The sequence below is a fragment of the Synchiropus splendidus genome, chromosome 4 (genome assembly GCF_027744825.2).
Source record: "Synchiropus splendidus isolate RoL2022-P1 chromosome 4, RoL_Sspl_1.0, whole genome shotgun sequence".
Lineage (NCBI taxonomy): Eukaryota > Metazoa > Chordata > Actinopteri > Syngnathiformes > Callionymidae > Synchiropus > Synchiropus splendidus.
The window spans coordinates 1075630-1091887 of record NC_071337.1 but is presented as its reverse complement, the minus strand read 5'-3'; the positions used below and the strand labels follow the sequence as shown (position 1 = coordinate 1091887).

At 45.0% G+C, this 16258-nt stretch overlaps 2 protein-coding genes across 2 annotated transcripts in view; one reads left to right on the top strand and one right to left on the bottom strand.

The window, feature by feature from the left end:
- The window catches only part of snd1 (staphylococcal nuclease and tudor domain containing 1), a 135161-nt gene extending 129096 nt beyond the window's left edge, over positions 1–6065 (bottom strand). The window contains exons 1-5 of the mRNA XM_053861858.1: positions 5975–6065; positions 5759–5896; positions 3485–3634; positions 2036–2156; positions 1511–1592 (exon numbers count right to left, since the gene is read on the bottom strand). Coding sequence (XP_053717833.1) covers positions 1511–1592; positions 2036–2156; positions 3485–3634; positions 5759–5833 — 428 coding nt within the window. The 5' untranslated portion in view covers positions 5834–5896; positions 5975–6065. The remainder of the gene's footprint in view (positions 1–1510; positions 1593–2035; positions 2157–3484; positions 3635–5758; positions 5897–5974) is intronic.
- A 4839-nt stretch (positions 6066–10904) lies between these two features.
- pax4 (paired box 4) lies at positions 10905–15746 on the top strand. Its single transcript, XM_053861433.1, has 10 exons — positions 10905–10923; positions 10988–11115; positions 11183–11398; positions 11459–11549; positions 12401–12517; positions 12582–12664; positions 12724–12772; positions 12832–12899; positions 13457–13535; positions 15553–15746. Exons 1-10 carry the CDS (start codon positions 10905–10907, stop codon positions 15744–15746), a joined length of 1044 nt encoding a protein of 347 aa, XP_053717408.1.
- The last annotated feature ends 512 nt before the right edge of the window (positions 15747–16258 follow it).

The window sequence follows — 16258 nt, the reverse complement described above, 5'->3', positions numbered from 1 at the left end:
TAATTACCTCAAAATAAAGTCAGAGATTTCAATTAAATGATCACACTGTCACAATAGAAGTCCCTAAAATTGTCCATTACCCAGAGTGGACAACACCAACAGAGGCACTGAGCGAATCAGAGTGCACACAGTTGCCATCATAGTAGTGCACGAACAACTGCTTTGCTCTTTCTTAAAGCTTCAGCTTCAAAGAAACTGGTAACTTGTTATTGCAACACAAATCACACTGGCAGCTGAATCATAGCTGTTACAATAGAGAAAGATGGAACAGATTTATAACGCCAACACTTTGCTCAGCGAGGCTTAAGCAATGCTACAGATCTGAGAGCGTTTTGATAAAGCAATTAAAGCGATTCACTATCTTTGTCTTTCATGCCAAACTCAGAGCTCTTCTGCTGAGGTCGGCGAATCCTTTTCCAAGCAGCATCCGAGTTCTGAACACATGTTCAACTATGCAGTCCAAAGCCATCATCGTTATCACCCCGGTAATTATTCTCACATCATCGTGTGATCAATGCACAAAAATACCATGGGTAATGGATATTGGAAGCAAGAGCACTGAGGGGTGAAAAAACTTGAGTCGTCACAGAACAACGCTTCTCCCCTTTGGCCAAACGACGCCCGCTTACACTTAAAGCATCATTTACATTAGCGAGATTCCGGGCGATTGCACAAAATGCATAAAATGGCTCATTAGGAACAAAATATTAACATCATCTCCGTTCACGTTGGGAGATGTAATGTAGCCGCACGAGTCAAATTGCTTGTAATGTTTGTAATATGCAAATCTAGCCACTGGGGCAAGCGTGCGGGGGGGTGAGGTGGGGGCGGGAGGCATGTAGCCGTGCCTTGTCATCCAACACTGCATGTGCAGCTCCATTTAGAGGATTGCTGCATGAGGGGCGAGAAGGGAGTGGAAACTTGGTTCTGGCAGGGTAATACTGCCCCCCTCTGGGGCACCATAGATACACACCACTACCAAGGGAATGCACCGCATTAGGTCTAACATCTGAATGCTTTGGAACACATGAGCAGAAGCAGCTAGGTACCTGCATGTAAAAGAAAACTGACATCTGTAAACAAACACACCATTGTTTACTTTGCATTACGATAAACTAACACTCACCTGGACAGGCCTTCGTGGGCCATTGTCACCCCCCCAAATGACAAGGCTCGAACAAAATCAAGAAATCATTTGTACTTGAAAAGAATAGTTACGACAATACATCAGTGTAATTGTACTGTTAAAAAAGGAAATTAAATCTAAAAACTAATATAATAATAATAAATATACACACAGATATTTCAGACTGCACACACACAGTGAAGAGGCAAAAAAGAGTGGATTTAAATCTCACTATGTTTGGGATCTGTGGGGTCAAAAATAAATTAAGATACCTTTACTCTACACCATCCCTGTTGACTGGATATTTACCAAGTAAATAGACCATGAGATGTGAACTTGTATGGCTGTATATCAAAACAGCCACAGTGTGTCCAAACGTCTTACTTGTTCCCCCGGATGCCTTCCCTGCGGACGGTGGCCAGGCCCTCGCTCACCAGAGACTCAGCAATGCTCTCCCCAGACGTGTCTGCAATTAGTATTCAGAGAGAAACACGAGGTTAGGAACACGTCTGTAAGTCTGTTTGTTGACTGCAATAATCATTTAGTGCAATAAATGGTAAGGTAAAAATTGTGGCCATAATGAATGAACAATGTTTGAATGACCATAGACAGATAAGTGTTGACACGTCATCTGTCCTCAGACCAGATTGTGAAAAGGTTTAGGGAAGTCTGATGAGGTACTACAGTGTGAATTATGATTGATATCACAGCGCTGGACCACAAGGGGCGCCCTAAAGAGCCAGGTAGGGTGAGGGCCACCTCGGCAAACACCATCCCTTGTGATGGCTTTGCTTATTTGGTCTCACAAAGAAAGAAGGAAAGAAGAAGTTGAGGAATTCATGTGATGTCGGAGCATTTACGACTTTGGACTTTGCACCAGGATAATGAACCAGGAGGTCCCGGACTGACCTTTCCCCAGGTAGACCATGCCGTACTCTCTGCCCAGAGCGGTCTTGATCTCGACGGTGAAGCACACTTCTTTGCCGATGAGCTTCTTCCTCAGAAATTCTCTCGCTTGAAAGGCCCATGGCTGCAATGGAGAAAGCATTTTAGCCCCGTCCCAGCTGTGACAACGATGTTTGCTGGCATTTACAGGACATTCCCAATTAACAATCAGATTACAATACCAGTCGCTCGGTGTTTATTCTTCTGTATGAAGAAAAAAAACAAACACATGCATTTTGTTCATTATAATCGTCCCCGTGAGCATGCCAGGTCAGAAACCTTCTCTCAGTAATTCAGTCTATTTTCCTTGTGGAGACGAGGTTAAACAGTGTCGGGACATAATTAAATCAACCAACAGAACATGTCTAATTCAATGCAAGAAGGGCCGAAGTCAAAGAACAAGAAAGTAGTCAAAAGGAAGCGCGAGCTGTTCTAAAAGAAGCACACAGGGATGTGAAGTTTCATGAGGCCACTTTCTCAGAACACAGAAGAAAGCGCCATCTAGTGGACTGTGAAAGTGCACTAAGCGCCGTGTAGTGAAACGTGAGATTTTATTGAATTAGTTGTTCAAGCCCAAACATTTTGCAGCAGATAGCGCCATCTGGTGGCCTCTGAACATCAGGACAGCTTCTGAAACCTGATCAACCCTTTGTTACTGCATCATGAAACCATATCTACCCATCACTAGCACACAGCATCACCACGCTTCATCAGCCCATCATCACCTGTCATGGCACCCACACATGTTGCAGCAAGAGCCAATAGTATCGCTCAACTACAATTTTTTTTATGTCAAATACAAGTCATTTAGAGTGAAAAGTGGAAACTCGTATATTAAAATCTGTGGCACAAAAAATGCATTCAGACAGTGCCAAATTCTTACTTCGTCTTGAAATTATGATCATAAGAATCATCTCAGTGGAGACAGAGGAAGTAAGGTTTTCATTTACCTCTGAATTTCAACATTTCACTCAGCAAAAGAAACTGTGAAGTCCCATACAGCAGATATGGATGATGTCCATATCATATGGCAAAGAAAGGAATCTGATCCTTTCGCTGTGTTGAGGTAAAGTATTTTCCTTCGTGGTATGCTAGTAATTTCTGTCAGATGATAATCCAGTTAAAGTCACAGGAGCGGTCTACACTGAAGGGTTACGATGTGTAAATTCCAGATAAGACTGAGACCTTCACCAATGTCCTTTCTGTCCGACTCACAGATCCTGAAGTCTGTTCCTTGAACGTACATTTGAGACCAGAATTTGAACGCGCTTATTGGCACATATTTAGCAGAGCAATTCAATTTTTTTCAATTATGAACCAATGAGATTCTAAGAACAGATTTCAAGTGTTCCAATAGAAGTGCCAAGCAAAGAGTCGGTTCTTCCATAAAAAGCTATGGTTAAGATCTCTTGCCTCATCAGGGGTGTCCTTGGTGTCGGGTTGACCCTGAGCAGCTCGCCGGGCCATGGCTCCCGCTCGGATGTTGCTGAGATTAATCTGTCGCTCGGGTGGCGGACCTCCACGGGGCTGACCTCGGACGATGATGGCACAACCTGACAAGACCTGGACGGGAAGACAACAACAAATATTGATCCATTTCACTCACACAAGTCAACTTCAAGCGTGGAAAAGCCACAACAATCACAGGGGTGGATTTTACCAAGGTCGTAAAACCTCAATTATAAACAGATCCGGTGATCAGATGATAAATAGTAAAAGAAGATAACCTACTGTTGGCTTTGACAACCTCGGCATTTATGCGAATCTGAGCAAACAGCTTTTATCTGCGGACCCTTGGGCGTACTACAGGAGGCTGTTGATTTAAGATCTGAGCGCGATAAACTACACCAACGACACAAAGCACCCCCTCCCTTAAGCCTGACAAGATTTTCTTTAACTGTTGGATCACACCCTCTCCTCATCAAGCAGAATGAATTCATCCGGCAAAAACAGCTCCAGTGGTTAGTCGCTAGACTCGCTTTCTAGACCTCTGGATTTTCCTATCTATGCAATTGCAGGGAAACTATGTAAATGACTGACTGTTGCAATTCAAAGTGGGTGATTTCAGTGAGGTTTTACCTTTCATGGTACATGACAAAAGTTTCCCTCGTGCCCACAGACAAACCAAACAACAAAACGAGGAAAGCATAAACTCAACTGGGAGTCCATCTTAAAAATGGCCCCATTGCTTTGCCAGGACAGTGCTGCTAAAATGGGTTCAAACACAACTCAACGAGCGAAATCCAATAATGCCTTTAGTCTGAAAGTTTTTACTTTATTTCACACTATTTTATTGTAGGTTTCCCATCACCCTTGTCTTTGTTTACATTGCATGCTGCTGCATGATTTCCCTCATCTATCTTTGGGTCAAGGGGCTTAACCAGCTGCACTTTAGTCGGCAGCACCTCAGTAGGGACATTGTTCTGAGATGAGTGATCAATAAAGTTTACTGATATGGCGTGGCGCTGTTCATGTTATTGTTTGCTAACAGTAGAAGAAGGTTCCTTCAAAACACATGTAGCGCAATGAAAGACTTGACTTCTGAATTCAATGAGGATAAAAGTTATTATTTATATTATCGTGATTTTTATTGTTTCCAAAAGCTGCGGCTGCATTAGACATACACTGAGAAATACTAATGCATTTTTCTGCTTATTCTTTACAAGAAAAACAAACAAAACTGAATTATTGATTGCTTCAATATTGCACCAAAGTGAACAAATAAAGAATGGATTGTAAAAAAAAAAGTGTATTACTATATATATATATATATATATATATATATATATATATATATATATATATATATATCAAATCTCCATCCTCAGCCATTTCACATATGTTGAATGTGGTTTGATGTTAAGAGCTCCTCGTGCATTAACTTAGGTGGAAACACCGATGGGCTGAGGGAAGTGAAGCTCATTCCTGAACACACAAAAACAGGGTTGATCAGACTCACAGTACCGTGACTCTAGATCGGTGTCAAAGTCTGAGTCGCTCAGAAGGAGAACTGAAAGTCGGCGCAGCTGCAGGGACACCAGATTACAGAGGCAGGGAAGAAAAAAAAAACCTCTGGAGCTACGTGTCATTTTCCGTGGTCTCCCCACGCCAGCCCACTGAGGCCGGACGTCAGCAAACATCCACACTTTTTTAATGAGCAAAAGTCACTCAGCCATGTTTTAACGCTAACGCGTCACAATACTTTTCACAATTAAAATCGAACGAAGGAAAAAAAAGGGAAGAATGTCACCAAACGAACGTTGCGTAACAGGCATTTTGTCCAACACGACGAAGTGAATGTGAATTATCGAACACACAAACTAGCTCGGTCGCACTTTCTGGTGATAACAGCGTTAGCTCGAACCAACCATCTGTCACAGCAAACAAGTGGCAGAAAAGTTCTAAAGTGAGGGCAAACACACGGTGGGTGAACCTCAACACGGTTTGCTATAACTCACTGTCTTCTTTTGCCGCAACTTGCAGCGGAAAAGTTGAAATAAGCAGAACACATGTGCTCTTGCTGAAGAGTTAGCATTTTAGCCGCTAACGTTAGCCGTCAGGGCTCCCGACAACACTGACACTCGCTAACAATTTAAAGACAAACCATTCTAATGGGTGACTGGTTAGTAACGTCTGAAAGAGCCGGCTGCCAAACAGCTTGCCACTCGTGCGCTGAGGTGTCCTTACCATCTTCACTATGCCTCTCTGCAGGGACGCAGCAGGAGCCGAGGCTGCCTGAGCTGGAGCCGAAACAGAAGCCATGTCCACCGGGTCGAAGAGCACGAGAGAGTCGGGGTGAGCAGGTGAGGGAGCTGGCTGACTGACCTACAGGGAGCCGAGACAAGAAGGCTGAGCACGGACCAACACACACGCTATGCCGGAAACACAATGTGCCATGCATACGCTCGGGTCGGAAGCGGTTCCGGGTCCTGGATGGAGCGCAATGAATGGAGGCGAATGGCTGTCGGAGTCACGCCGCCAAAGAGACTCGAACGGAACGGCTTCCGGAGCAAGACGTGCGACACGTCAGCATAGCGTTCACCCACTTAGTGGTGCCTTCACGGGCCGTCGGAAACCGCCGCTTCCGTCCTCCCCGTCCTAAAGCGGTCTTGAAGCATTACCAGTGTATCCAGTTTATGAAGTATACATTGGACCATTACATGATCTAAATGATATGCCAAAATGTATGCAAAAACCCCAAATATTCCGTGGTTTAAAAACGCCGTTTACTTTTTTGGTGTGTTTATCTTGTTTCTTATTTGTGTTGCACAATGATTGTGTATGAATTTGAATGAATGGACCAATGTTTGTTATTACAGTAAACATTGAATTTATTTACATTATATGACGTTGCTTTTGATATTCATATTGAAGTATAATACAAGCAACATTTTGGAAACTAACTTTCTGTGAAGTAAAGGTAAAAAGTAAGATAATGAAAATATACAGTGGTGCCTCGGTTTTCCAACGTCTCAGAATTCGAACAAATCGGAATTCAAACAAAAATTTCTGGATTTTTTTGCTTCAGATTTCGAACGAAAATCCAGGACTTGAATGCCCCCGAAAAAAGCCGGAAAAACATAAGGTGCACGGACCGATCAGCTGACCCACGACGCGCTCTGTTATTGTGTATAACGCAGCCTCTGTACGCAGACGTGTCCCGTTAGCTCCATTGACTGACTGTTTCTTCTTCATATTGAGGTGTGAAACCTTTGGTTTATGACTTTGTCACAGCCAAACTGCACAGAAGCGCACATTCAGAGCTGGACACGCACCGGGCACCTCTTCACTTCTGGAGAGACCTCACTCACTCGGCAACCCCTCCCACATGCAGCGGCCACACACATAGAGGAACAGCCACCTGCAGCAGACACTCAACATTCACTCCTACAAAAGACTATTTTAAGGCTTGGGACGCATTAGTTCTTTTTCCATTCATTGTAATGGGAAAGATCGATTCAGATTTTGAACAAATCGCTTCTCGAACGGCCATCTGGAACGGATTGTGGTCAAGAACCGGGGTACCACTGTGAATAAAACCTTTCCAAACCAAAAAGGAAAAAAAATCGTTTTAAATATCTGAATTCGAGCATATGTTGAAGTACAGCACAACAAAATTGTTAGCAAATCAGCATCCTTCAATCTACAATCTACTCTACGTCGCTGGCACCACAAATAGAGAGTCAACACATATAGTGAGGAAAAATAAATTTTAGGATTTAGAAGAGGCCGTTTTGTTTTCCAAGGTTTCTAATGGACAATTGGCTGCTACTCTCTGTATTTGCCATGAAATCAGTACTCACGTAGAGGACATCGCACTTACAAGATACACTGGTCCATTACAAACAAGGTACCGAGCGGGCTGCACATGGTTTAGGTAGGTTTAATGTGAAGGTCCCACCATGGAGAAGAAGAGTCACAAGACCTCCTCATCAGCATCTGGAGAAGAGGAGGAGCAGAGGTCATCACAGAAGAAACAATCAAAGCAAGCTTTGTGTGAACTACTGTGTTCATTTCATTTGTCTTCTTCCATTCAAGCCGAATCGAGAGGATGATTGTAAAACCACCTTGTAAATGTCAAGCTGAGCCCAAATCTAGAGAAAAACTGCACTTCACAGAGTTAAAAATGTGCAGCCTGAACCTCACATGCAGCACAATGCAAAAGCTGAATGGTGCACAACCCACTGAAAGCGGTTCCCTGACCCACATCTGGGTCCGACCCTCCACCTGAGCACCACTGTGCTATATAACATGAAAACTAATGCAAGGCGTAACAGAGAATCCCCGCCCAAGGAGAATCCTGTTGTGGTAGAAGTGAGAGCATCAGAGGCGCGGGGGCATGACTCTCAGAGGGTTCATTTGGTCGGTGTCTTTGGCCCCCTTGAGTTGGTCCCCTCCCTGGAGCCACAGTGGAGCCACTGTATCACTGTTTTTGAAATGATTTAGGGAGACCCTGAGCCAAACCCCGTAATTGCACTTGGCTCTTCCAGCTTGGAATGTAAGTTGCTTCCGATGCAGGAAAACGGGCACAAAGTGAATTGATGCTGTGGGACCTTTTCAAAACATGAGCTGGATAAAGATCTCATCATGTTTGTGATACTCTTAATGTAATTCCCATAAGAAGTAGAGCCAATCTTGCGTGAGAACGGAACGTGGGAAAAGGGGAGATGCAAACAGCCATGCCAGAGACTGGACCTTTGCTGGAGAATCTTAAAGCTTTCACCAAAGACCAACAGTGTGCTTCCACTGCTCCCAGAGCGGAGGAGTACGTTTGCAGTATTCTGGTGGTGAGAGACGAGACTGAACGAAGAATTGTAGTCTTTATGATTATTGCAACAATTCTGAATTAAAACATAACATATAGATAAACAGACAATAAAAACGATTATACTATTTAGTAGGGGGTCATTTATTTAGAAAACAGCAAACAAATGAAATATATATGCAAATATATTTGACACAATATCTCATCTGGATTAATACAGGCATTTATATATATGACAGTCCACCACTTAAATGTAACTGTATTTAATTTCCGTATCATTATAGAATTGTCTTTAAATAGACGGAAAATGATATTGCACAATAAACGTGCTACATATCGAGATAAAGTGAAGAGTGAATTACATTCATATTACAAGCTGCATGGAAGCGCACGTGTACTTTCAGCGTCAGATGTTTTGGTTCCGTGTGCTGTAAATGCTGAAGTCCTGTCGAAGAAGCCCAGGACACGAGCGCCCGCCCCCAAATCCTCGTCAGGAAATTAAAAAAAAAAAAAAATTAAACAAATGTGCCTCCGCGCGTGACACATCAATCGATGATCCGAGACGAAGCAATCGCTTCTCTAGCCGAGACAGCTGCATGGTTGTCGAGAGATGACGTCGTCCAGGCTGATTTTCAGCACCGTTACGCACGAGGCTCGTCGGTGCGCCGTGGAGAGGCGCTGGAAAACATTTTACGCGGTTCACCTGCAGGCACATTTCACCGCCTCAAGACAACTGTCGGTCTGAAGTGCGCGCTAAATCAGTAGAGTAACCAAATGCGAGGCGACATCGCGGCCTATTTGATACTTTCTGCCACCCAATTTCTCCTTGAAGGCCCCGGGCCACTCCTGGCATGCGCAGGGACGTTTACGCACGCGGGGAGCTCCGATTCAGTCTGATTAGCGTCGCAACCCAAGTTCTTCACATAATCTGCTTTGGCACACAGTGTGCGCGCAATAAAGCACTATAAATCAACGAGTCCATCAAGGCAGCTGTAATAAATAGCGCGCACCGCCCCGCTCGCTCGTGACTCTGTTGGCAGGGAGATGGCCAGGTCTGGAAGATGGCTGACCTTTATCTTACCTGGCGGCTCGCACGCGGCAATATTGTCCTCTGACTCATGGTTAATGTATAATGCGGCCCATATGGCATTTTAAAATCCCAGCTTTGATTTCGGGGCCACTTGGATCCGTGTGGACTCAACTAATGATATTCAATTAGTCATTAAACCGAGCCAAACGCGAGCGTCGTCCGGGTTTTTTTTTTTTTTTACCTCCAAGACTAATATTTGCTTGTCAAATATTTCCCTTCCAATCGTTTACAGCGTATTTTATCTCATGTCTGAGCGAGGGAACATCTGTGATGGCGGTTTTATCCCCGTCTTCTGGGTGGAACCAGGAGCCCCAGTTGGCCCTCTCCTCGCGCCAGGCTATTTGTTCACGCTTTGAAAGAAAACGCAATAAAAGAAAAGCCTGCGGACAATATGGATTTATGTTTATCGAAAGCACTTGACCATATGGCAGTGGTCATCGTGGCACATGTTTGCTTTATGGCAGGACCAGAGAGATGCTCTTCATCTGAGCCACTTGCCTCGGGAGAGGATGCTCCAACCACGTGACAAGAGGGCGCAGGCACGTGGGTGGATGTGCTCGCTCTTACGACGATTGTTGAGAATATGAGAAGAAATATCAGTCCGACTCCAATTCAGACCGACAGAATTGAAAAGGCCATCTTCGGTCATTTTGATTGAAGTTATTGGGAACCAAGCATGTGGTGGAAATACACGTCTTCCATCAACTTTCTCAGTTGTCCAGAGGACTTTGACAAAGCATCGCTTCTCTTCATAACAGTTTTGTGTGAATATTGTATCAGCACTGCATCCCCAAATAATTCTAACATATTATTATTATTATTATTATTATTATTATTATTATTATTATTATTATTATTATTATTATTATTATTATTGCTATTATTATTATAATTGTTATTATTATTGTTATTATTATTATTATTTTCTTTGTTCTTCTTCTTATTGTTATCTTCGTATATGGCAATATATTAAATCAGCAATCTTTGTGAAGTCTCATTACACAAGTATTTTCTAAATATCAATCCATTTAATCTAAATTCTAAAATGTATTGGATCGAATACAGTTGCCTTTTTAACCAAACACTACACTTTATATATATATATATATATATATATATATATATATATATATATATATATATATATATATATATATATATATGATTTTTTAAAATTAAATTTCATATTAAAATATTTCTATATAGGCATTTTTTAATATAATAATGTTCACTGCTTTCTGGATATTTTTCTTATAATCGGGGTTCAATATTCCATTTTTATTTTGGCGGATTTTCACGCGGGACTTCACCACTCCCTTGTTCGTCTCTTCAGAAGATCCATCATCCATATCGATGGCGGTGAAGACTCGGTGAACTATCGAGTCAATATTTACTCACGTGTGCCATGTGGAGGTGTGCAGGTCCATAAAGGCGTCCAGAAGAGGAGGCCCGCGGTCACTCGGGTACAGGACTTGAAGATGTGCGGGACAGGCCAAGGTGCGGCCGGTGAGCTCCGTCTGTGCGGCTGTGTGCGAGCGTGACTGTGGTGTGTCGCCTCCAGGTGGATGTGTGAACCAACTCGGCGGGGTGTTCCACAACGGCAGGCCTCTTCCAGAACCCCAGCGGAGGCAAATCATCCAACTGGCTTCGGAAGGAGTCCGGCCCAGCCAAATCTCCAGGATACTCCGGGTACTCCGCTTTTTATCGCCTGAATTTGATCTACTCTCTTTCTGTTTTTTAACATTCACTCTTCCAGGTCTCAAACGCATGCGTGAGTAAGATCCTGAGCCGGTTCCGCCAAACGGGACTCCTTGGCCCCAGAGCCATCGGAGGAAGCCGCCCTCGGCTCCTCACCGCTGCGGCCGTCGCTTCCATCGTCCGGTGCAAGAGAGAGAACCCGTCCATGTTCGCGTGGGAGATCCGAAAACTCTTGGCAGCAGGGCGAACCAGCGCGGCCGGCAGGATCCCCAGCGTAAGACCGAGCGCTGCACGTGCACGTGTGAAGCACTGAGACGGAGCCGTGTTTCCGCAGGTGTCATCCATCAATCGGATCTTGAGGAGGATCCCTCTGGACCATGGAGCGATGAGTCTAGAGGTCAGCGCGCACGGCAGGACGCACCAAGGTAGGATTCATCTCAGAATTACAGACAGAGACAGAGTCCGTCTCTGCTAAATACTTGTCATTACTCGTTAAATATTCAAGGTGGTCGCCTCCACCAAGGAGGTTAATTTCTCCACAGCGCTGGATTGTTTCTGTACAAATAAACTTGAGACACATCAGGATCAGGAACTGTGTTCAATGAGACTAGGAACAAAAGATTCAATTTTGAAGGCCATTCAGATGAGTTCTTCCATTCAGATGTTCAGTACACAAGATCTACTCACTTGATTTCCAGTCAGTTTTAGTTCTGTCCAGTACTCTTTTTAGGAGGGTTGGGCTCTGTGAGTGCGTTAACACAGAGTAGATGTTGGTGAGCTCAGGATTAGTCTGAGCTACACTGATACTCCCAGAGTCCAGTCACTCTTACCTATAATACTACGGCTATGACATATTTACTATTTCAGACAATGACCTCGGCTGAGGAGGCAGCGTTTTCAACGGTGTCTGTGTTCGAAATATCTTGAAAAGTTGTGGACCAATTCAGAGGACATTTTTGGTCGATGTGGATAATGGGACAAGGAACATCTGCATCACTCTCTGGATCCAAGGATTTGTTTTGAAGGACACCGTTGTTAGGAGGTGTGTGTGTGTTGGGGGTGGACTGCAGCTGCTCAGTGGAGGTTTATGTCCATCAACTCAGTAGTACAGTGCAAGAGATATACACACTTTCAATGTCTTCATACTCCTTGTGGGGCTCGGGTTCTGGAGTCAGTGCTGTTACCACTGCGTCCTAAACAATATACATGAAAGATGTATTGATTTTGCTTGAGACAGTTGTCAACAGTTCCCAATGAGACCTTGCTTGTGGTGCAGATGCAGCATGTGATGCCAGGCTTCAACCGGACTTGACTAAAAGTGACACCACTAAGAAGCTCCGCCATCGGAGCCGCACCTCTCTGACCTTGGGACAGAAGCAAACTCTGGAGGAAGGTGAGTCCTCATCAAGAAGACAGGTGTGGGAGACGCTCCAACCAAACATGACGTCCTTCAGCAGAATTCTCACACGACCACTATGCAGACATGTTCACGAGGCGCAGACTGTCAGAGGAGATCGGACTTCCGGAGGACACTATAAAGGTAAATCCACGTGTGACCATCGTTCAGGCAGGTCCTACATCAGCGTTTATGTCTTCCAGATCTGGTTCTCCAACAGAAGGGCAAAGATGAGACGAGAAACTGAAAAGAGTAAGTCACACTTTGCACCTCCGGTTGAGCGACTGGGTTAAACTCCTGTCTGTCTACAGTCCCTGGCCGTCAGGAGGAGAGGAAGCGTTTAACCTGTGGACCGTCACTGAGTCTCACTTCTCCTCAGGTAGGAGAAACAGCCCTCAGACTCGCCAGTCACAGAGGTGAAAGCTATTCAAAGTGCTTACCCTAGAACAGAGGGGGGCAACTAAACTTCCCAAGGGGCCAGGGTCCAACCCAAAGAAAGGAGGGTGAGGAAAAATTAAAAATAAAAATGAACTGATGACGTCATGTGTGATCATGAAATTACACTTGCAAAATGCACAGAAAATGTTGTGTTTTATTTAACATAAAGCACATTCCATTTAAAGATTGTCAATGTGTCTCATACATTTCAAAATCTACTTTAAATTCTGATGTATTTTAAGGGGCATGAAATACTCCTAAAATAGCCAACGCAAAAGACGAACAATGAAGAAAAATAATCAAACGAGAAAGTTATGTTTCAGTTGCATCAGAATGAACAAAAAAAAAAAACAATGCACAAGACAAAAATGTCAGAGACAATGTCAGATTTATAGTTTTACTCTGACTCCAGCAGGGCCACACAAATACAGTCAAAGGGCCACATTTGGCCCCCAGGCCACACTTTGAAACATGTTTTTGGCCTCACATGTGTTGTAGAGATCTGGAGTGATGAGCCTGGCAGACCCAAAGAGGGACGCGGTTCATGGACGACCAAGCGGTTTCTCCAGAGACACAGGCAAGAGAACATCCCCCTCTACTGTCTCATGAGTCAGACTTAGATCAGCAACACTCACGAGTGAGGTGAGCCGGACCCTGAGAACCCGCCCCGCCATCTTCAGTCTGGGATCTGAGCAAAGTCACTCATCGTATTTGTATGTTATGATGTCACCAGGCGCCACCATAGTGAGCGACGTAACTTTAACAGATGTTTATCTGATCCACTGGTGATACTCTTCCTCATCTCTCAAGCAACGATGATGATCATCACCACTGTTGGACACCACACTACACACTCGGCACTGTATTGTCTCCCACGGCTTCCACTGCTATTTCCACTGGGTTTTTTCTCCACAGTCACCGCTATGACCGCGCCTCCACCACGGTAAAGCACTAGCATGCCGTGCAGCAAGTGGACTATCACGGCAAACACACAGAAACGGCGTCACTTTCTGTCTCACTGTAGCATCTTCATCCAGAATCCGAGTCTAAACCACTCTCCTACCGAACCACAGCCTCCTCCTCTCCTCCACCAGCTGAGCGGTTTTCAAACTCCGTTTACCCCAGACATAGAAACTCGCCCATGCATGTCACACAGGTTGAAGCTACATGGGTCTGCCACCTGCTGGTGTAAAGTAGCAACTACATCAGGCTCCATATTTGCTGCTAGACTTGTTGAAATGCTTCCTGTCGCTGGTGCTTTCAGGGTTAAATAGATGGGGATATCAAGCATGAGATTGAATATAAAGATGAATCAAGAAGACAACAAAAATATGTTCGTAAAACACTGAAATTTGGAAACAGATGTGCAGTGGTGCCTCGGTTCTCGACCACAATCCGTTCCAGACGGCCGTTTGAGAAGCGATTTGTTCGAAATCTGAATGGATTTTGCCCATTACAATGAATGGAAATGATGTGTTCCAAGCCTTAAAACAAGCTTTTGTAGGAGTGAATGTCGAGTGTCTGCTGCAGGTGGCTGTTCCTCTATGTGTGTGGCCGCTGCATGTGGGAGGGGTTGCCGAGTGAGTGAGGTCTCTCCAGAAGTGAAGAGGTGCCCGGTGCGTGTCCAGCTCTGAATGTGCGCTTCTGTGCAGTTTGGCTGTGACAAAGTCATAAACCAAGTCAGGCTCTGTCCCAGACTGGCCTCATCCCTGTCCCAGCTCCAGCCCACAACAGGACATCAAACCCTGGAGTGGGCGCTCCAGCACCTCCCCTGTGACACTCGACCATGGTCCAGTGTGGAGACAGGAAAGGTTTGACACCTCAATATGAAGAAGAAACAGTCAGTGAATGGAGCTAACGGGACACGTCTGCGTACAGAGGCTGCGTTATACACAACAACAGAGCGCCTCGTGGCTCAGCTGATCGATCTGCGCACGTTATGTTTTTTTCCGCTTTTTTTCGGGGGCATTCCAGTTCTGGATTTTCATTCCAAAACCGAGGCACCACTGTATTTATAACTACAGTTCATAACAGGAACAACGCTGTCTTCGTTTCCTCCGCCCAGGAGGTTATGTTCTCCAGGCAGTGGTGTGGAGTTTGTGTCAAATCATTTGAGAAGTTATGGATGGAGTTGAACGTGGGACTAATGAATTCATTTTGGGAGTGATCCGGCTTGCGCTCTGGATCCAGGAATGTTCTTGAACACCGGGCGACTGTGTTGGACTGAGGCTGCTTGCGTGTGTAAACCTGAGTTTTGAGTCTTGAGCTGAACAACTCGGATGGAAAGATGTCCATTCTAATCGTGGAATCTCTTTCCTTCTGTATCAACTTTTGGCGATTTTCCGGGTGAACTACTGTTGCAGTGCATTACGGGACTTGATATGGCTGTGAAATGTCTGAATCAAGAAGCTTCATGAAAGTGTCGACATTGTTGGATTTTGTTGGCTTCACATCACTACAGAACCGAGGGCGCCCCCTACTGAGCTCTGGAAAAGAGGCTTCCTGGAGCTGCATGAGGCTTGCTGTATGGAATGATATAGAAAGGAGGTTGATGTTGAGATGAAGCGGTCTAATCCCCTCTCTTTCCTTTACAGCTCTGGATTACTCCCAGTGTCCATCCTCCATCTGGCACTGGGCCACAGACGGACCGGTGCTGGGACGCCACCCTTTGATTCCTCACACAGGGACACCTGTGGACACCTCACCTGTGGCCGCTGACGTCAGGAGGCGTGGAGTCCTGGCTCAGCAGGATCAGAGCGGCTCGCTTCTCTCCCACACCTGGCTCTGAAGACGCTCATGAAGACAGGACCTCAGTCATGTGACCAGCGGCCACGCCTCAGACCTCCATCTTTTGGGCGAACCTGAACTGAGCGTGTCACCGCCTGTGCCCCATCTGTTTGTCTTTGTTCAGTGTGATGCCATATTTCTTTAGTGTTCCAGGCAAAAATCCACCTAAACCACCACTTTGACCGATGAAAATATCCGCCACTTGGATGGTCACAGAGTTAAAGCTGTGAATCAGTGGAGGGTCTTTTGTCTCTGGAAGCGCTGATGTTACTGGAGGTGGTGCATCCGGGACCTCCCTCCTCAGTAGGGACCAGAGAGCTCATCTACCTGCAGGCAGCGCATTTCCCTCCAGATTTGAAATCGATCGCCACCATATTGTGCCAGGACCAGGGCGGATAAAGATCTTTGCCTGCATTTGCACAGTCCTCATGAGGTCAGACTGAAACTATACAACTGATGTGCAGTAGTGAAGGGTCGATGAGGCTTCATGACACAGTGTCCTGATGTTCAGAG